The sequence below is a fragment of the Myodes glareolus genome, chromosome 15, assembly GCF_982192425.1.
Source record: "Myodes glareolus chromosome 15, mMyoGla1.1, whole genome shotgun sequence".
Taxonomy (NCBI): Eukaryota; Metazoa; Chordata; class Mammalia; order Rodentia; family Cricetidae; genus Myodes; species Myodes glareolus.
Genome location: NC_142040.1, coordinates 52,493,549 through 52,515,325, shown reverse-complemented (window position 1 = coordinate 52,515,325; position 21,777 = coordinate 52,493,549). Strand labels below are relative to the sequence as shown.

The following is a 21,777-nucleotide window of genomic DNA, read 5'->3' as shown; positions in this document are numbered from 1 at the left end:
GATCTGAGAGTCGGTTGGTGGCCCGAAAGAGCAAGCATGATTCAGATCAGTCAATCACTGTAGGAAGTGAGGCCAGGAACTCAAGCAGGAACGAAAAGCAGAAACCATGGGGGACTACTTCTTGCTGGCTTATCCTCTGTAGACTCATACTTTACTGGGTTTCTTATACAGTCCAGGTAGGAACAACTTCCTGGAAGATGGTGCAACCCACGGAAGTCTGGTCCCTTCCTGAATTAACAATCAAGACAAGCCACACAGCTGTGCTTAGAGAGGCCGGTACAATCTGGTTAATTTTTCACTTGAGATTCCTCTCTCCTGTGCCTCTGCAGAGTGTTGACAGAGACGCTGCACCAGGACACTGGGGAAGTGACCGGAGTATGAGACCTCTGACCTCAGCAGCTGTCTAGCCCATTAATGGGTTTATAGTCAACGAGCTATGTGGAGGTGATAGAAATTTAAAGATGGGTGGAGTGGAAATAAAAAGGTCCACAGGGCAATACCCTTTGCACCATCCCTTCCTTCCTCCTGCCACATATTTTCTGGTCCACGTAAGGTGGGAGGCTTTGCTCTACCTCACGTTTTCTGCCATAGTGTTTACTCTCATCACAGGTCAAGAAGCAGGAGCAACAAGAGGACACGGGCAGGCGCATCTGAAAAGGTGAGCAGAAATCAATCTCCCCCCAAGCTCCCTTCCTCAAACATTTTCTCACAGAGTTAGAAAACTGAACAAGAGAATAAAAACATACTCTTTTGGCTCACTGTTGATGGGTTAGAAGAGTAAATTGTGTGGTGGAAAGTCACGGCATAGGACATACTTTGTGTTTCTTACCCAGGTTGGCATTATTTCTCCATACAGTAACCTTGGAGCTTGCAAGGTCCCTCTAACATGGTGGCTCTGAGTGCCTTCTATGTGTATATAAACATTTTATAAGGAACTTTGGGTAACTTCTCTGGAGCAGATGCCAGGACAGGGTATGTGAGGTTTAGGAGCTACCTTTCTTCTGTTAGTAATAAACCAACAGAAAATGAGAGACTAGTGTCCAGATACAATGTTATCTCAGAAAATTGGGATTTAAAGTATATGTCTCTTAAATAGTAGAACTCTAAGAGAACTCCATGAGTTCCAGAGTACTGAATACCTCAATGCAGCTAGCCTCTGGGGAATTGTAAGCCCTCAGTGCCACCTACACCAGTGAATGGGACCAAGGCACTTGAGTTTGCCAAGACAGCCACATTTGAAACCCTCTTCTTTTTCAGAATTGGGTGATTCATCCAGAATGAGCCATGAGAGAACCACATTGTGGAGGGGTTTTTATGGGATAAGCTGTAGGAAAATTAACAACGGCGGTGGGAGGTTAGGAAAATAGTTTTCTTAGAATCTCAAGGTAGAAATTTGCATATTTAGGATTTAAAATGAGAGTTGTTTTTCAACAAATTATATCCAAGTTTTTAGCTTGTGAGACAAATATGGACTGCAGAAAGATTAAGAAGTAGGCAATTAAGAGCAAATTGTTTTCTGTATTGAATAAGAGCAAGAAATCTGCTCAAACGAACAAATGTACATGAGTACATGCATCAATTATTTAACCATATGCTGTACCAGCTTCATCTTTTACCCTGCAGATTTATTCCAAATCATTTGATAAAGTGGTGTGAACGTTACAAGATTAAAACCCCAAACACATTTCCACTCATCATCTAAGACCGTAGGTTCATCTGTATAATAACCTCAGTAGCAAGAGGATACTCAGGGAATGTCAGGCCCAGGAAATGGTAGTACTTAGCACAGCCTGGCATTAGTTGCCTTTTCATGCCCGTGATAGAATAGTTGAAGAAACATCTTAGAGGAAAGAGTTACTAATGTTCTTAGCTTGAGAATACAGTCCGACATGGTAGGGAAGACATAGTGGCCCAAGTGGCTTTCACCTGTGGCAGTGAGAACTTGCTTATATCTCAGTGGAATGAAAAAAAAAAAGGGCATGTTGTAAGAAGAATGCTTGTTTGTCTTCCCGGCCACCCACATTCCCCAAATAAGCAAACTATATTATTTAAACCACTGCTTGGCCAATCACTTAAAAATATTGCTAGCTAGCTCTTACATCTAGAATTAGCCCTTTCCCATTATTTAATATTTACCACGAGGCTTATGGACTAACCACAAAGTTCCAACTGGCAGCTCATGTATTTTCCCTCTGGCGGCTACGTGGCATGTCCTGACTCTGCCATCTTTCTCCCAGCATTCAGTTTAGTTTTCCCTGCCTAGCTCTACTCTGCCCTATCACAGGCCAAGCCAGTTTTTTTTCTATTCATTAACCAATAAAAGCAACACATATACAGGACTTCCCAAACCAAGGGAGGGATCAGCTGGCTTCCATATTTTCTTCAGTCCAAGACTCTATCACAGTATGTATTGCCTCCGGCCCCAGAGTCTGTTCCTTTCTTGGTTAAACATTTCTGAAAACTCTCAAAGACACTCTCAGAAGTGTTTCCCAGGTGATTCCAAGTCCAGAGAGGATGGTGATGTTGACCAACCACCACAGCATTCTATAGCAAAAATTTCCCAAAGGAATCAACACTAGCTATGGACTGTGTGTGTGTGTGTGTGTGTGTGTGTGTGTGTGTATGTGTTTGACCCAGGTCATGAATGAGTTAGAATTTGCATTGGAATGTCACATCACTTTAATTTTTCTACTAGATTTAGAATAGCATGTCCTAAATGCCAATGGAACAATCACCCCGACTTTCACGACACTGATATTTTTGTTGTGTTTTTGCCAGTGGTTTTGTATATTATTTTTACAACATTTATATATGTCCCCTTCAATTGCTAATAGTAAGACTTAATAAGGAACACAGGCTCTGAAACCAGGTGGATTCTGGTTGAATTCCAGGTGTACTTACTAGCTTCAGGAACTGCGCATGTTGTTTAAACTTTCTGTGTCTCAGTTTCATCCAAGCAATAGAACTAAAGGTTTCATGAATATTCTGGATGGTACCCAGCACACAGTAATAACTGTGTTTTGGTTATTAGTAGTAGAAAATATACTTCACTTTATTTTTGGAGCAGGAAGGACAATTTTAAGTAATTTCTGTCTCTCTAATAATTAATGATAAGGTTATAATTTTCAAATTAAATAATAACAATCATCATTAAGGTATCATATACTGACTGCTTTTCAAGATACAATAATGTAGTCTTTAATTTCTGTACATTGTGCTCAACATTTTGCAACACTGTCCCACTACTATAATGGCAAGATCATAAGCTAGTGAATTGCCTTGCTTAAGTGTAACGCCAGCTAATAGTAAAAGTAGAAGTTATGTTTTTGCGGACTTGGTAATAAAGATATCTTGATTTATCACCCACATTGCCACTTACAAGCAATTCTGAGCTTATCACATGTCTGTAATCACATGAGCTGTAATTTTCTTATGTGTTAAATAGGGACAATAATTGTCATATTAGAAATATGTTTCTAGGTTCCCTTTCCTTTTCTGATACCCAGCAAGCCCTTTAAGCATGTTCTCCCAGGGAACAAACAAAACATTCAGTCATTACCTTGTCTTTATCATAGACTACTGGCCTTTTAGCTTTAGTGCTGAAACTTATTGAGCACTCATAATTTTCCTCGTGTTAAGCCTAGCACAATTACTTTATCATGTAGCATGAGCCAGATTACCCTGTATTTACTCTCGGTTTCTATGGGATATAGTCTCTCTTTAGATGACACACAGATATGTACTTCAGAGGATAAAGGATTTGGAATATTTGTATTTATTTATGGGAGTTGTTGTGTTTGTAGTTTATCATTGTCAGTTAAAAGTTGGACAGCATGCCGCTGGGGGCAGAGCATGTGTGATGGAGTGAAGTAACCTGGCCTTGGCTGTTGCAGGAATATGGCATCGAGAAAACCAGCTGACATGTCTACACCCTAGTTTTCCCTTTTGTGCCTGAAAACTGAGATCTCAGTAGTGTTTCTGTGCTATTTCCTCTTTTTTTTCTCACTTCTTTTCTTTCCCTTCACCTTTCAAGTTCTCCTTCACCCCTGTCCATCATTCTTCCTTCTTGAGTCTCAAGCCAGTGCTTGATATGTGAGTGAAAGCTGGGTTGGGTGAAATACCTTTGGAGACGTTTTAGATCAACGAGACTCCATCAACTCCTTTTAATGACCCGAAAAATACTACATCCATGTTCAACATTTTATCCCTGAACCTGGCAAGGGCTTTATGTGAACTTGGAAGTATCTACCCTTCTATATAGTAATGTCACATTTCTAGAAAACTATCCTTTCTCCAGAAATAGCTATATTTGGAATTTTTTTTTATAAGAACAAAAACCATTTTTTATACCATGGTGGGGCAAAGGGTAAACATTGCCAACCCTGTGGTAATGGGAAGCAATGAAGTAGACACTGCTGCCTTAGACAGAGGTCAGGTATCAGATGCCTGAGTGGCTGAGGAATTATGCACAAGAAGTGAGCTGACCTTTTTTCATTACCATGACCCATAAAAAAAGCACAAATCCACTTTGCTGCTAGCATAGTTTTATTGAGAGTCACCTTCTTAGACATGCTTGAGAATGAAAGCATGAATCCTTCAATTTTAATCTCCTGGTAGTTGCTAAGGGCATTTAGTTTTGTTTTTTTTCCCCTCAACCTAGCATATGTTAAGATACACCCACAATCTAATTCCCTGAAGTACTTACTCAAAACTGATGTAATATTTTCATTCCTAAAGTAAGCTTGAGTGAAATACAATTTAGTTGGATGCTTAACTAAATAGACAGCAATTTACCAAGTATTTCAAAATTATAGAGTGGCCCACACAGAACTGTGGGAGGTAAGAAAACACACACTGAGGATTTTCAAGTGTATATATGAGCCTAGGAAGCCACTTAGAAGGCTACTAGATCAGCAGGTACTCTTTGAAACAACCCGTGAAAATATACATTGATGGAACAGGTTGGAGACATAAGAATGAAAGTGAGAAAGGCATGATTCAAGAAAGATGATATCTTTGAATCTTGCAGGTCTTTGAGCCTTAGCAAGAGCATGAGGGACGACCAGCTATTTGGCAATGATTGACAATTGTTCTTAGTCTGGAAGTGGCTAGAATTTTGCTCTCTATATTTTATAAAATCCTTTGAGATTAATGTTTCTTTAAAAATCTATAGATGTGGTTTGGTACTTAGGAGGTAGAGACTAGAGGATTGCAAATTTGAAGTCAACATAGGATACACAATGAATTCCAGACCAGTGTGGTCTACATAGTAAGACTTTGTATAAAATAAATAGATGAATAAAATCAGAAAACAGCTCCAAACTTCATGCTTATTTCCTGGCTGTTTCCTTTGCTTCACTTTTCAGAGACTCTTGAAATGAAAAGCTTTTCGATTAGATAGATTTGAAACTCAGTTTCCATTTGAAGAAGCATTCCCCATAGCTAGAACTGAGTCTTTAAAATGTTCCAGAAAACTCAGTGTAGGATCCCAACAAATAAATGTAGACAGAAAGGGTTCTAGCAAGTGTGATTGGAAGAAGTTGTCTTTGGCCATCCTAAAAGCCATCGGTGCCTTCTTCTCATGGAAGAAGAAACCATGAGTTTCTTCTTATCCCCTTTGCCTTGGGACATTGGTTTCCAGGATCATGACAGAAAAGGAAACCACCCTACCCAAGGCTTTAACTAAGTCACAGATGGGCATGCACTGGTGTAAGAGGCTTATCTGTTCATGTGTTGTTTTCATTGGTTAGTGAATAAAGAAACCGCTTTGGGCCTGATAGGGCAGAACTTAGGTAGGCAGAAAAGACAGAATTCAATGCTGGGAAGAAGGACATAGCTGGAGAAGCCATTGATCTATGTCTGATATGGACGCTGGTTAGAATCTTTGGTAAGTCACTGCCACGTGGCGATACACAGATTAATGGAGATGGGTTAAACTAATATGTAAGCGTTAGCCAATAAGAAGTTAGAGCTAATGGCCAAGCAGTGAGTTAATTAATACAGTTTCTGTGGTTATTTTGGGTGTAAGCCAGCTGGGCGGCCAGGCCAAACAAGCGACCTCTTTTCCCTGCAACAAAGCACCTGCAGAATTCTGGCAGGAAAGATGCTATCTAATTGCAATGAAACTGAAGGGGAGAGCTGGAATTGGAAACCAAGAAAAGAAAGTCTGCCCAGGATTATTTAGGGGCACATCCTTGTCAGAGATTATGTGGGAAGATCTGGGTGAGTCTCCACCAAGAAAAGACAATCCAAGTTCTTGTGGACCTTGTATCTGCCCTGCTTCATATATACCCAGGCTGGTAGTGTTAATGACATTTCCCAGATGGGCAGAAATGCTGATGGTGTGTGTTTCCTCTTTCATAGTCACTCTCTGTATGTCAGCTGCGGCTTAAGGAAGAACACAGCTGGTTCTGCCTTGCACACATCTGTAGTTCTCCTAACGTTTTCTGCCACTATGACTGATCCCTTTTAGGCTTCATTTGTACTTATGGGTATATGTGTACGTGTCTGAGTGTGGATTTGTGCACATGAATGCAGAGCCCGTGGAGGTCAGAAGCAGACATTGTCTCCCCAGGACTAGCGTTATAAACAGCTGTGAACTCCCTAGTGTGTGCATTGGAACAAAACTTGGGTTCTCTGTACTAGCCATATGCTCAGTCACTTCGCCAGCCTCCATGATAAGCCTCTTCTAAATTAAGCTAAAATGTACTATGAACCTTCTGTCTGCAAAGCCCAGAGTGTGATAGACCCAAAAGATAACTGCAAGAAGCGTGAACTCTGGACCCCATTTCTTGGGAACTCCAGTTTGGAGAAGGGGTGCAAGTAACTTGGAAGAGAATTCTAATGCAAAGTAAATCCTAGTAAGTGTTATAACACAAGTGAAGAGACAGCACCTTACATAACAAATGCACACGTGTACCAAATATGTACATTAACGTATGCACACATGTGCTAAGTGCTGATGTGCACAGTAAAACAAGATCTCTCAGTTTATATCAGTTGTCTCCAGTAGACCTGTTATCACAGTTTAATTGGAGAAGTAGACGTTCTAGAAAGTTCCTGCTTCCTGGGAGAAAAATGAGAGCACATCTACATAATTTACATATTTTTCAATGATATGAGAAAAGTTTAAAGCCCTGGAGAGAAAAGGTGTTACTGCATAATACACTATGATGACCTTAAAAATATTATTTACAAAATCAAGAACTGAATGTTTGCTGTCAATTCTGTTGAAATAAATGGAGAGTGCCAGTGATATTAACAAATGCGATACATTTCGCGAAGCATGACAGACATGAAGTAGGAGTGAGTCAGTCAGTGGGAAGATGGAAGCAGGATGAACAGGAGACATTTGGGCAGTTTTCCAGATGTTTCGATTTTTGGCAATAGAAGTAGAACAACCCAGCACTCACTGAAGCCCTCCCTTCAGAGAGTACTATTCTGGCAATGTGATGACAACCGGATCCAACAGTATTTGCTGTGCAGGACCAGCAATTAAATTTGAGAAATGGGCCAAGATGTGCCAAGGAACACCTGGATGACATGAACAAAAGTCAGGGTGTTCCAAAAGCTGGGAGTCGGGGAGGAACACAGTGGCCCGGAGGTTTTCAGGAGGAAGTGAGGTTTTAATGAGCTTTATGGACCAGACGGAAATGAGACACGTGGAAAGGCAAGCTTCCATTCCAGATTGAGAAACACCATGAAGCTCCTCATGTGCCCAAAACACTGCACTTTGAATTCAACTTCAGCGGAAGTTAATAACCTCTTACAGTCCGCGGAAGCCCACGGGTCAAGGTTAAGATGCCCTGTTCTAGCATTTGTGAAACTGCAGTATTGAAAGCTTGTTCAGTAAAACAGGTTTCGTTCCTGTTCCCTAACAGACTGGGAAGCAGCACACAATACTGGGTGGCTATAAAACCTCTTCTGCCTTCCCAATTACTTAATTATATGAACTAATTACCCAGCTACAAACACCACTGTGATAAGCCCCATTTCCATTCACCATGCTTTGCTTCTGAATGCTTAGTTTTGTAGTTCTGTTTAGACTAATATGATGGAAAATGATGATTGTGGGTTCTATTGAAACACACGATTGCCTTGCCACTGCTTTTTATTGCTAATATATTTGCTTCTTTCTATTTTGCAATAGACGAAACTTAAAGTATCAAATAATTAAATTTCAGAGCTCTGGAAATAAAATAAACTTACAAATATTCTATAATAATATGGAAAGTTACAGTGCTTTAAGCTCTTCCACTTAATTGGTTACTCATGAAAGAATGAAGTAGGTGGAGGCTGAAATTAAGATTTTACAGAATAATGGAGTAGATTAAATATCTATATTCTAGTCTTATCAAATTTTATATGTTAACAAAAGAACTATGTGGTTTTGGCATAATAGCTCACTCTTGCTTGAGGGTATTAGTTTTGGAAAAAAAACAAGTCCAGTTTGCTATCAGGAAGTAGAATTCATAGAGAACATAACATTTCTTCAATATTTGGCCCCAGGTTATTGCAGTATCAATAAACTTGTATGGTTTGAGACAAAGTGCACAATATTCTACAACATTCCAGCTTGTAGATTTGTTATTTCCTGGTGCGATAGCATTTCTACAGTGGGATCCCTGTCTTCTTGAAGCAGAACCCATATTTGAGACTCAAGGATGTTGCCCATTAGCACTTTAAATGCAAATGGTGTCTTAGACCAACTGCTATCATGGTGACTCACCAGCTGGAAAATGGCTACTAATGGGAACATCGTGTTTAGCTGAGAACAATCTGGTGTGGTAAGAACTAAACCATCTCATTCTCTCTGACCTTATCTGTGCATTGTAGTAACAACAGACAATCCTCCAGCCATCAAATAATTCTTCCAGAATCAACTGGGGAAAAGCTGAGCATACACCAGGCTAGGTTCTAAATCTCCGAGTCCAAGGCAAAATGACAGTGCCGAGCCTCTTGTTGAAAACTGATTTAGAATTTCAAGAAGGAAAGAGCAGGGCATAAAACCAAGTACAAGGTCCTTCTCAACGCAGGGCCTTGTGGGACTACTGTGACTTTGCCTGTAAAATGGGGTAATTGAACAGACCAGTCTCTCAGCAATCTTCTAAATTCAGCTTTCTGTCATTTGTACTGTAGCTTCTTTTGTAATCTAGTATTGTTCAACTGTAAAATGAAAAGATTATTTTCCCTAATACCTTTCCCTGTGTTCCTGTCAATCATGAGTAGCAGCATTTTATCCTTCCTCAGAGCCATTTGATCTTTTTTTTCTTACTCCCTTGCACAACGATCACCAAGATTTATCTCTTATATTAGTTTGTGTTTATTCCATTTTTACTGCTGTCATGGCTAAGGTCCCATTCCAGAATCTGAGCTATGACAGCTTTTAGATGATGGTCTCATTTATAACCATCATCTAATACACTCTGACAAACCAGTCCATACTTGGTGATCCTCACAAAAATTCAGAAATGGGTTAACTCAGGCTGGAGGTAAAGTCTATGCTCTAAGGCAGGGTCAAGGCATCTCCAGGGGCAAAATCATATGAAGACTTGTTGGACTGGAGCGTGTGTTGTCTAGGTGGCTCCTTCGTGTGGGTGGTGAGGGAGTCTCAATTTGTTCCTCACGTGGACGTCGCTGTGAATCTGCCTGGTTGCCCACACAGGATTGTATTTCTAACCAAGTGGAGAACCGAGGAGCAGCAGTGAGATGAAGGCCATTCCAGGCACTGCTTAACTTCAGAAGTCATTCCCAATCCTTTCTTCCACATTCCGTTTGTTAGAAGCAAGTTACATAATTCAGTACATGTTCAAGGGAGGAGAATTAGACTCCGTCTTTGGAGAGAAGGAATATCCCCAAATCTACAAACCTACTTAAAAACCACATCATTGTTTTATTTACCTTCTATAAGCTACCTTCCAATTTATTTCCCTTCCAAATTCTGCATCCTCAACACAGCTTTAGTGCATCAATTTTCTGTTCACAGCATGTAAGTGTGGTGGTTTGAAACAAAATGGCCCCCAGAGGGAGTAGCACTATTTGGAGGTGTGGCCTTTTTGGAGGAAGTGTGTCACTGTGGGGGTGGGCTCAAATGTGTCTTTGCTCAAGTTTCCCTCAGCGTGGCTGTCAGTCAACTTCCTGTTGCCTACAAGATGTGGAACTCTCAGCTGCTCCAGCACTACATTTCCTTGTATGCTGCTATGCTCCCCACCATTATCACAATGGACTGAACCTCTGAAACTGTAAGCAAGCCCCCTTAAATCAATGTGTTCCTTATGAGAGTTGCTGTGGTCATGGTGTCTCTTCATAACAATAAAAAATGTAACTGAGACAGCAAGTGAGTATAAAATCTAAAAGAATGAGTAGTGGTGTTCCTTATTGTTCTTCTGGGCACAGCTATAACCCATCTCCCACCTGGACCTTGCCATTCTCTCAGTATCTTCCTATTCACCAATCCCAACCACAACTGTCTCTTCCTCATGTGAGGATATTGTGCCTTGGTTCTGTTTCTCCCAGTTTGAATGTTCTCTTCCTCAGTTCCTTTTGTGTCCAGAATGAAATCCATTCAGGTACCTTTCAGGTATTCTGTATTGTTTTTCCACAGTGCAACCATCCTATTTCTCTCTATTTTCAATTTTTGGCATCTTTGTAGAAGTGCAATTGGTCACTTAACCTTGTAAGACCAGGCAATGCACCGAGACAAAGCTTTAAAAATTAAATTCGTAAAAGTTTAACATATTCTTATACAATGCTCATAGGTTATCCTTTAAAATGTCCCCTTGTAAGATCTTTTAGGCATCTTTACTGTTTCTGCCTCAATCCTAGGAATACATTCTTGTTAGACAAATATTTGTTAGACAAATGAAACACTGAAGATTATAAATCAACAGGGAGATAGAAATTCTCTACTAAGAAACACCTCTTTGTTGTCCTCTTAAGTGAGAGCCACTTTGGGGCACTTGAGGGAGTTACACCTGCTTTGTCCTAACCGGAGAGTAACACAGTTGTAATAGCAAAGAAGAAAATCGCTTCAAACTGGTAACTAGTTTTGTTTCCTTTGTCAGTTTGCCTTCTAATTGTGCAGTAGCTTACCATACTGTTGGCCAAATTTGACCCATCTTTGATATCTTAACCATCCCTGTGTCAATTCTGAATTATTGTAGACTACAAAAAACATTGCAAAGAAAACTTATATCTTTGAAAGTTTTATGGGTTCTTGTATAAGCCCTAAATGGAAATTCACGGAACTGACTTCCAAATATCTCATTTTCATTTCCAGAGGTCCTTAAAGAGGTATGGGAGCAAGTTTTTGTAGTAAAACATTGCAGCTGGTCCAACTCTGCTTCCATAAATGTACACTAAAAGCTCATGAACTGGTCATGAGAACGACCCAAGGAAACCTTTGGCCATGGGTGTCTGATCACTTATTCCCAAAGAAACCACAGAGTAAGAGTCAACACCTCCTGATGTGGAACTTATGAATGACAAGGAATTTTCTGTGGGAAAGGTAGGCTTGGATTTTACTTGTCAAAATCAGTTCCTGAGATGAACACTGCTTAATAGGGTAAGCTGACATTATATGACATAAAGAAAACAAAATATAGCTGATATTAGGTCTGAAACTTTCAATCGCATGAATAGAGGATCTTGCTTGCATTAAGTCATTAGACTGGGCTCTATAAGATTAAGCAGTCGTGACTTCTGACCTTGGGCCCCAACTATGGCTTTTTTTTCTCACGGAGGAATTAATTCAGAGACAATATAGTCTCCAGAGACACAAAATAAACTTTCTCCAACTTTTATTTTTATGAAGAAAGTCCCCTAACAGATGAACAGAAAATAATCCGCAGGTTGGTTTTACATGGAATCTTATGGGATGAATTTAATTTGTCTGCATGTTCGTGTGTGTGTGTGTGTGTGCGTGTGTGTTTGAAAAGTCAATGGGGCGTATTTTTTAAGTCATTTTTCACTTTATTGTTTGAGACAGGGTCTCTCAGAACCTTGATGGAACTAATTTGGCAAAATTAGCTGACCAGCAATTCACAGGGTTCCTCTTGTCTCTGTCCCTTCATGCTTCTATTACAGAAACACTTCTGCTGCACCAGACTTTCTATGTGGGTTCTCAAAAGCTGAACTCAGGTCCTCATGGTTTCAGAAAAAGTCTTTGGCTGTCTGAATCTTCCTAGTTGCTCTCACTCTTTGGAAAATTTTATTTTTAAACTGGAAGTAGGCAGATAGCAAAGGATATGGGAAATCTGAAGTGTCTCATAGCCATTGCTTCATTCACTGTTCCCCTCCCACTAGTCTGGATCACAGTCGTTTCCTTACAAATCTTCAGCAAACAATTCTTCAGGATATTTTATTTACCTAGAGATGTTAGGTTGTGCAGTGACTGGGGTTCTCTGTACCCTATGTCTCTGACAACTGTTATCTAATAATAGCTCTCCCATAAAAGCAGTAGTGAATAATACCAAAATAAGCCTGGCAGAACCAGTACCTCAGGGAGGATTTATTTCCATCTTGGTCATGGGTTAAGGGCATGACATTGGGTCTAAGTAAGTTGGTATCTCTTTTTCCTCCCTTGTGAGGTTAGAGAACTGGCCATGGTTTCCTCAAGAGTCCCTCCTCTATAACCTTGTGAATTTGTACGAGAAGTTTCAAAAGTTTGAAGATAAAATCTTCAAAAATAAAAAGTAAAACTTTACAAAATTGTGAAGATAACCTTTTGTTTACTAATCATGCTTTATTATTAATAATAATGCTTATTTGTTTATTAATAATGTTTGCACTAAATCTTTGAGAATGTCATACAATTATTTTGATCATATTCACTCCCTCTTCCAATGACTCTCAGTTCCATCCCTACATTCCCGCCCACCCAAATTCATGCTCTCTCCATCCCTCTCCTAACCCCACTTCCTCCTGTCTTTGTATTTCCTTTTTAAAAGCATCAAGTCCAGTTTGTAATGTCTGACTTCTAGGTTTGGGGCCTACCCTTCAGTGTGGACCATATAGAAGAGGTTAAACTCTTAAAGAAAACTGTATTTCATCTTTTCAGCAGCAATCAGATGCCAATAGCAATTCATCTTAAAGTGGTACTTGCTATCTACCTCTGCTACTCCATGCTAGGGTTTTCCCAGCTTGAGTTTGTACCACTTTTGTGCATAGTGATAATATATATATATATATATATATATATATATATATATATATGATAATACACAAAAACTTTAGAGGTAAGCCTCACCAACAGATTCAGACATGGAGGAGACATCTATAAGACAATGTAAAAGAAAAGGATACCTCAGCCTAAAAAAAAATTAAACCAAGAAATCCAGACACAAAAGATCCAAAAAATTAGATATACTACAAAAAAGACCAAACCTATAAATAGTAAGCATAGAGGAAGGAGAATAAATCCAGGTTAAAGGAACAGAAAATATTATTTAACAAAAATGCTTATTAAGGCACCAGAGACACATGGAATACCAAACAGATAAGACCAGAACTCTGCATGACTCATAATAATCAAAACATTGACTTACAGAATAAAGAAAGGATGTAAAACCTGCAAGGGAATAAGACCAAGTCATGTATAAAGGCAGGTCCATTAAAATAACACCCAACCTCTTAATGGAGATGCTAAAAGACAGAAGGGCCTGAAAAAAATATTCCTGAAATTATTCTTCTGAAAGATCACTTCCTAATTAATTTTATGAAGTCACTATTACTCCAATACCTAGGCCACATAAACACTTCCCCTGCCAAAAAATTACACAGAAATGTCCCTTGAGAACACATATACAAAAATTCTCAATATAATACCAATAAACTGAAATTCACATAAGAAAGATTATGCACCACATCCTATATGAGCTACAAGAATGATTTAAAATGCATAAGTAAGCAAACATAATCGGTCACATAAACAGAGTAAAATACAGAAACATAGGCCATCTCATTAGATGAAGAAAAGTTGTTTGGCAGTATCCAACACTCCTTCATGATGAATGTACTGCAAAAATTGGAGATACAAGGGACATACCTCAACATAGCAAAAGCCAATATACAGCAAACCCGCAGATAACATTATTCTAACCGAAGAGAAATCAAACCATTTCCACTAAGATTAGCAATGAGACAAGGACAACTCTCTCCATACCTATTCAATCTAGTCCTTGAAGTCTTAGCAACAGCAGTAGGACAGCTTAGGAGATCAATGCAGGAAGTGAAGAGGCCAAAGTATCCTTATTTACAGATGATATGATTTTATACCTGAAAGACCCAAAAGGATCTACCATAAAAGCTGGTTAACATTTTCAACAGGATATAAGATCAACACACAAAAATCAGTAGCCTTTCTATACACAAATAGCAAACACACTGAGAAAGAAATCAGGGAATAAGTACCATTCACAACAGCCTCAAAAATATCTTGGGATAACTCTAACCCAGTGAAAGATTTATGTAATACAGGCTCAAAGTTACTGAAGAAATAAATGGAAAAAGACACCAGAAAATATAAAGACCTGTCATAGTCATAGATTGGTAGGATTAATAATGTTAAAATGGCCATTATATTAAAAAAAGCAATCTACAGATTTAGTGCAACTCCCACCAAAGTTTCAATACAATTCTTCATAAAAGTTAAAAAACAGGTCCTCTTCAATTCATGTAGAAACACAAAAAAATCCAAGACAGCTAAAATAATCCTGATTTTAGAACAAACAAACAAGCAAACAAACAAAAGATCATAAACATCTGAAGATATCACCATCCCAAATTCAAGTTCTACTACAGATCTTGGCATTAAACGGACATGTTGATCAGTACAATATAATTTAAGAGCCAGACATAATTTCACACACCTAAAGATGTCTTGCTTTTGACAAAAAATACAATAATACACACTGGAGAAAAGACAACGTCTTTAACAAATGATGGCTAGGTGAAAGGAGAAAAATGAAAAAAATTCTTGTCTATCACCCTGCATAAAACTCAAGTACCAGATACCCTGAATCTGACAGAAAAAAAAAGCAATAGCTTTGAACTCATTGTACAGAAAGGTTTATCTAAACAGAGCACCAATAGCACAGGCACTAAGATCAACAATTAATAAATGGGACCTCATGAAACTGGAGAGTTCTGTAAGGCAAAGGACACCATCATTCAAGGTCACCATCATTCTGGATACAGAATGGAAAAAAAAATCCTTACCAATTCTTCATCTGATAGATAATTGGTAGCTAACATATGTACATATGTACATATGTTATAAAAGGAGAGTTCTTGAAAGATGAAACACAAATGACTGAAAAACACTTAAAGAAATGTTCGACATACTTTGCCTTTAGGGAAATTCAAATCAAAACTACTTTGAGATTTCGTCTTCCCCCAATCACAATGGCCAAGGTGGATAAGGTGAAGAACAGCACCTGCGGGCAAGGGTATGGGAAAAGGGAACGCTGATTCACAGCTGCTGGGAGTGCACATCACCACAAAAAAACTGCCCCTCATATTCCCATGTTGAGAGAAACTTTAATTTGGTCATGGCAAGAACTGAAACATCTTTCAGATTTCAGTGAGTCCATTAACTGGATAAACCAGCCCTTGTCTTATTTAGGCTTCTGAAGGCTGAAAAAGCAAATAGTTCCTTTCTTTCCTTGTGAGATTTGTTAGTTAAGAAATCATTTTAGCTTTTAAAATACATTGAGTTATATACCATAAGACTTTAATTTTCAACTTCCCTTCCCTTAATATATGCATACTACTTGGGTATGTCTGAAGGGATTCAGCTCCCTAAGGTAGGTAATTACAGAGTCCCCTCAGGACTTTGCTCTCAGGTGTATTCACAGCTACAGTCGAACTCACATTTGATTGAGATTTTCTTTTAGGTCTTATAGTCAGAAACTAGGTAGGAATGGGAACTTGGTACAACAGAAAAGTTTGTTTACTTCTTTGCTTCAAAGAGACAAGTGCTTATAGAAAGTAAAAGTGTTAGCCTTAGTTAACCACACGTACTTCCTATTATAATACTGATATATCCACAGGTATTTTCAATATATTCCTTTTAAATTTTAATTTTAAGAACTTTGTCCATGCATACAATTAATTTTGAATCTGTTCACTCCCCATTCCTCCCACATCCTCCCTCTCTACCTCTAAACTTCATGCTCCCCCCTTTAATGACACATCAAGTCCACTTTGCTTTGCCTAGAGAATGTTTGACTTACCAGAGGCCCACCCCTTAAATAAAACTGACTCTCTCTTCCTAGTGGTCATCAATTGTCGATAACTCCACAGCAAGGGGTGGGTGCTTAGGAGCCTTCCCTGCTCCCTGCTAGAATGGTAACTGAGTTGACCTTGTGCAGGCAGGCAACAGCAGATGCTGTGGGTCTGTTCGTTAGTGTGGTGGTCTTGTCTTTTCTCACCCTAGTCCTCCCTGACCTCTGACTCCTAGACCTCCAGCCCAGTCTTCCACCATGGTCCCTATACCTTGAGGAGAGATGACATGAAATAGATATGCCGTTTATATTGAGCTCTCCAAAGACACTAATCTCTGCTCCTTGACCATTGTGAATTTCTGTTAACCACTGCCCACTAAGCAAGGAAATTTCTCTGAGCTGCACTGGTCTATGGTTGAAAATATAAAAAATTAGTTTGATATTGTCCATTTAGCAAAAATAATAGCAGCAGGTTAACTACTGGGATCTATAAGCTTCCTGTCTGAATTTCTTCACCAGATTTATAGTACCAGGCATGTGAACCATAAATCCAATATCCCTATAATGGGCATTTCACTGTGGTACTCTTGGACTCTGGAATCTGCAAACTAAAATGCGTTGAAGACATGATGAGTTATGGCCATGTCTAGAGGAGTACAAAATCTGTATTTATATTGTGACTGTGTTTCAGCTAGCATTAAAATATCTCTTACAGCTTCCTCATTCATTCCATCGGGTTCTCCCTCTATCCCCAACTCTAAAGTAGAACTAACTCTGCTTCTTGACTCTACTTCTTGATGCCTTATTTATTCCTCCATATAAATGGAACTTAGGGTTTCCAGAGGAGTACATGAAGAGTCATCACAGTTAAGAAGTAAGAATGAATAAAAACAATTGGAGGAGAAGAGACAGGTTAATTAACGCATAGTTATTTTTTCCTATTCATTGTGTCACATGTTTTTCTGTACTGAGCATGGAGCTTGCAATAGAGCTATGGAAAACATACAAATAAATCAAGCTAGGAAGGTAACATGGAAGTAATACAATGTTATGTAATATAGAACAATACCTTTCAATTAAGTACTTACTTATAAACTTGTACTAACTTTATTCTACAAGGATTTTAGGGTAGTGTTAATAATTGATTAAAGACACATTGCTAACTCTCTGTCATAAATAATTAATGCATACAAGATGCACTGAAATCATAGGAGGAAGAAAGAATGTAAAGAACATCAGAAAATATCATCTTATTTTAAGCAGATCACGTGGTGGTAGGAAAGATAAGCCTATAGTATATGTGTTTGTGTGTGTGTGCTGTGTTTATGTGAGTGTGTGTATGCACATGTATGCACTTAGGACATGCATATGAGCTTTATTGCTTTTAGTCTTTCATTCATTTCCTTGATAGAGAAGAGAAAAAAATTACAAACAGGAAAATAAAAAAAAAATGATGTCCAAGGTTAGAATTACCAAAAAAACTCAGGAGCCAAAGTTTAATGAAAAAATTTCCTTGGTTTCATTTGTTTTTCTGAACAGAATGTAGAAGCTTTTAAAACTTATTTGCTGGAAGCTAGCTATGGGTAGCATTTGACTGAAGCTACCAAAACTAAGTCAGCAAAAGACAGTAACAAAAGTTCTTGCAAACCTAACTGAATCTCTGTGAGATTTGAATCATGCTAGCAGATGGGCTTTCTCCTAGGAGAAACATGAGTGCATACAACTAACATGATTGTGTCTCCCTCTTTTTAAAAACAGCTAAATCCTTATTACACTTAAGTGGTTAAGCCCCTTTAAAGGGTTAGAACTTGGGAAGACACACATGATACCTGGGAAGAATCCTTGTCAGGAGTTAGGAAACTTCTCCTAAGCTCTCTATGAAGCTCTCTCCAGAAGGGAAGCAGGAGCTCCACTGGATCCAGCTGAGACCCAGCCTCGGAACGGCATCAAGTTCTCGTGCTGTGTTGTTAAGACAGGAAAAATGTTTGCTTTTGGATGATTGCTTTCTGACTGAATTCCTGTTTATTCACTTCTGACCATCAGGGATCTATGACAAAAATCCAACAAGCCTGATGTGGCTTAGCAGCTTGACCCTCATATTCCCTATCCAAATAGGGAACTGCGAGAAATTCAGCAGCCCTCGTGGGACTTGCCATTTCTCTGTGTGGGCAATATAGCTGTTGGCATCAGCAATGGAAAAGCTAATAATATTTTATTCAACTCTGAAGTCAGAAAGAAACAACTATTTTAACCATGTCAGCTATTACATCTTTGTATTAGAGAAATAATATTTAAAATACTGATTTTGTCCTAAAGGCATAATCCAGGAATCCATGTTGTAGGGGTCTGAATGAAAATGATCTCCATAGGTCCATAGGAAGCAGACTTATTAGGTGTGACCTTGTTGGATTGGGTATGGCCCTGTTGGAGGAAGTGTATCACTGAGGAAGGGCTTGAGGTTTCAGAAGCTTGAGCCATGCCCATTATCTACCTCTCTTCCTGTTCTGGCTGATCCAGATGTAGAACTCCCAGCTACCTCTCCAGCACCATGTCTGTCTGCATACCACCATTCTTTCCACCATGACAACAGTGGACTAAACCTCTGAACTGTAAGCCAGCCTCAATGAAATGTTTCCCTTTGTAAGAGTTGCTATGATCGTGATAGCTATTCGTAGCAATAAAACTCTAAGATGGAAATTGATACCAGGGATTGAGACATTGCTGCGACAGGCCTGAACATATTTTTGTTTGAAGGAATATGAAACACTTTGAGACTTTTGACTAGAAAAAAATTTAACACTTTAAGTGGGGCTTAATGGGTAATACTAATAAGAGCATGGAAAACTGGTTCTGAGAGTGATTTGAGCTGTAGAGGCCTGGCCTGAGATGTTTCAGAGGAGAATGATATTTGTATGCAACCTGGGAACTGACCTTGTGATATTTTAGCAAAGAATATGGCTCCTTTCTGCTCTTGTTCAAAATGTTGCCTGAGGCTAAATTGAAGAGTTACAGATTATTATCTGTGGCATAAGAGATTTCCAGACAGACTAGTATTGATTTGTGTTGCTTGGTTATTAGTGCCTACTCTGATACATTATTATCTATAATGAAATGGAGCAAGATGAGTAAGGAAAATGCAAAATGTACAGTTTGAGGAGAAAGATGGCATTGGGGAGTTTTAAGCAGTTAAATCCTGTGTTCAAGTAGATACATAGATTAAATAGAAGTATAATTCTAGATGGAATAAAGGGAGTGTTGACATTAGGGCAAGATACCACCCAGGTAAATTTCCTATTTATAAAAAGGAATTAAAGAAAAGTTTAGGGCTGGGTGTGGTATCCCACACCTTTAATCCCAGGATTTAGGAGGCAGAGGAAGGCAGACCTTTGAGTTCAAAACCAGTCTGGTCTACATATTAAATTCCAATACAGCTAAGCTTAGGCAGTGAAGGCAACCATTAGAAACAGAACGCTGGTGAAAATATATTTGAATGAGGGGCCATGTTCCAACTCCAGAAAGCACAAGAACTTGACAACTTCAGTCACATGGTTCTGGCTTTAGAGTCAAGGACAGAAGAAAGGGGTTATAGAATCTTCCTCTATGACTAAGGTAAGCTGCTGAGGTCAGGTTTGCAGCAGGGGTGTCCCCGTATGGAATCCAGAGAGACCATTTTTTGAAGCTGTGCTGGTGACATCTGGATTGCCTAGGAGACCCCAAGATGTTGGAAATGCCAGAGTTGTGAGATACCTGACAAAGAAAGCTGCTAACAGGGAGTAGAACCAGCTCAAGAGAAAGAAGTATGCTTCAGTCAATAAGGCTGAGGAGCTAGAGATCTGATGACCATTGTGACATCAGACATGGAGTTACAGGTTTGGAGTCTGCCAAGCTGGTTTTCTGTCTTTGGTTCAATATTTTTTCACTATGCTTCATTTCCTCCCTTTTTGGGATGGATATATATATCCTTTGACACTAAATGTTAGAAATACGTGATCTGCTTTTTGATTTTGATATTATAGGTGTATATAGTTAAGAGATTGTATGAGTCTCCAAAGAGACTCCGGACTTTTAAACAGTGCTGATACTGTGATAGACTATAAAGACTTTTGAAGTCGGACTAAATATACTTTTCATTATGATATTGCTACAAACCTGTGTGGATCAGGGAATGGAATATAATGATTTGAATGAAAATGGCCCCCGAAAGGCCCATAAAGAGTGGTACTATTAGGAAGTGTGGCCTTGTTGGAGGAAGTGTGTCACTAGGAGGGTCTTTGAGGTTTTAGAAGCTCAAGGTAAGCCCAGTGGCCCAGTCTATCTTCCTGCTGCTTGCTGATCTAGATGTTGACCTCCCAGCTATCTCTCCAGCACTATGTCTGCCTGCATGCTGCCATGCTTCCTGCCATGACAACAGTGGATTAAATGTCTGAACTGTAAGCCAGCCCCAGTCAAATGTTTCCTTTACAAGAGTTGTCATGCTCAAGACTTCTATTCATGTGAATAAAACCCTAAGTAAGATACATGTCTTTCTCAAGAGAAAGTTTGTGTGAATTTGAGTGTGAGTGTGTGTGTACATATGCACACACTTAGATACAGACTTTGGAGATTCTTTGTTCCTAGTCTTTAGCTCTTAAGACCACAAGAATAAGAGTAAACTGTAAATCAAATTAATAGGAAAATATGAACATATTGAGGAAACTGCAGACATATTGAGGAAACTGTGTGGACATATTGAGGTTCTGTTCCCTAAAAATTAGACTTTGAACAATGAAGAAGAAATCTACGGTTGAAACTGTTTCATATAAAATGGCTATACTCCTCATGTTATGGCAGTTGAAACTTATAGCACACAGAAAGTAGAATTATAATCATTCCCTGGAATATTTCAATCATTAACACATCCGTGGGCTCACATATGGAAAACCCTTAGCTTATTCTCAAATGTACATTGGGTATAGACATTGATATATACTTAAAAATCAACAGTAAGGGAGGCTGGAGAGATGGCTCAGAGGTTAAGAGCATTGCCTGCTCTTCCAAAGGTCCTGAGTTCAATTCCCAGCAACCACATGGTAGCTCACAACCATCCATAATGAGGTCTCTTGCCCTCTTCCTGCCTGCAGGCATACACACAGACAGAATATTGTATCCATAATAAATAAATAAATAAATATTAAAAAATCAACCGTAAGGAAATCTTACAATTAATGCTTTAAAGCAATTAGCAATGAGTGGTAGAGTTGGTAAGGGAAGGGAGGGAGCTAGAATAGGGTGGAGGAATGGAGTAATCAGAGGATATTGTGCACATTTATGAAGCTGTGAAGCAACAAAATTAATCTCTTTCTCTGTGTGTAATATTGTAACATGAGGGCCGGCTTGTTGGGGTTTCTATCCCACCTGGTACCCCACAACCCGCAAGCCCCAAAGAAAATTACACACAGGACTCCATAAGATTATAACCTGATTGGCCCATTAGGTCAGGCTGCTTATTAGTCCTTGTCGCTTATCACAGCTCAGTGCCTTTCTCAGTGTGACAGCTCAAATGTTGCCTCTTCGG

General features: G+C 39.1%; 1 protein-coding gene across 1 annotated transcript in view; it reads left to right on the top strand.

Moving 5' to 3' along the window:
• Window positions 1–446: 446 nt before the first annotated feature.
• Window positions 447–21,777, top strand: part of LOC146891563 (uncharacterized) — a 61,046-nt gene continuing 39,715 nt past the window's right edge. Inside the window, exon 1 of the mRNA XM_085676949.2 lies at window positions 447–658. Within this exon, the coding sequence (XP_085533075.2) occupies window positions 462–658 (197 nt within the window). The 5' untranslated portion in view covers window positions 447–461. The remainder of the gene's footprint in view (window positions 659–21,777) is intronic.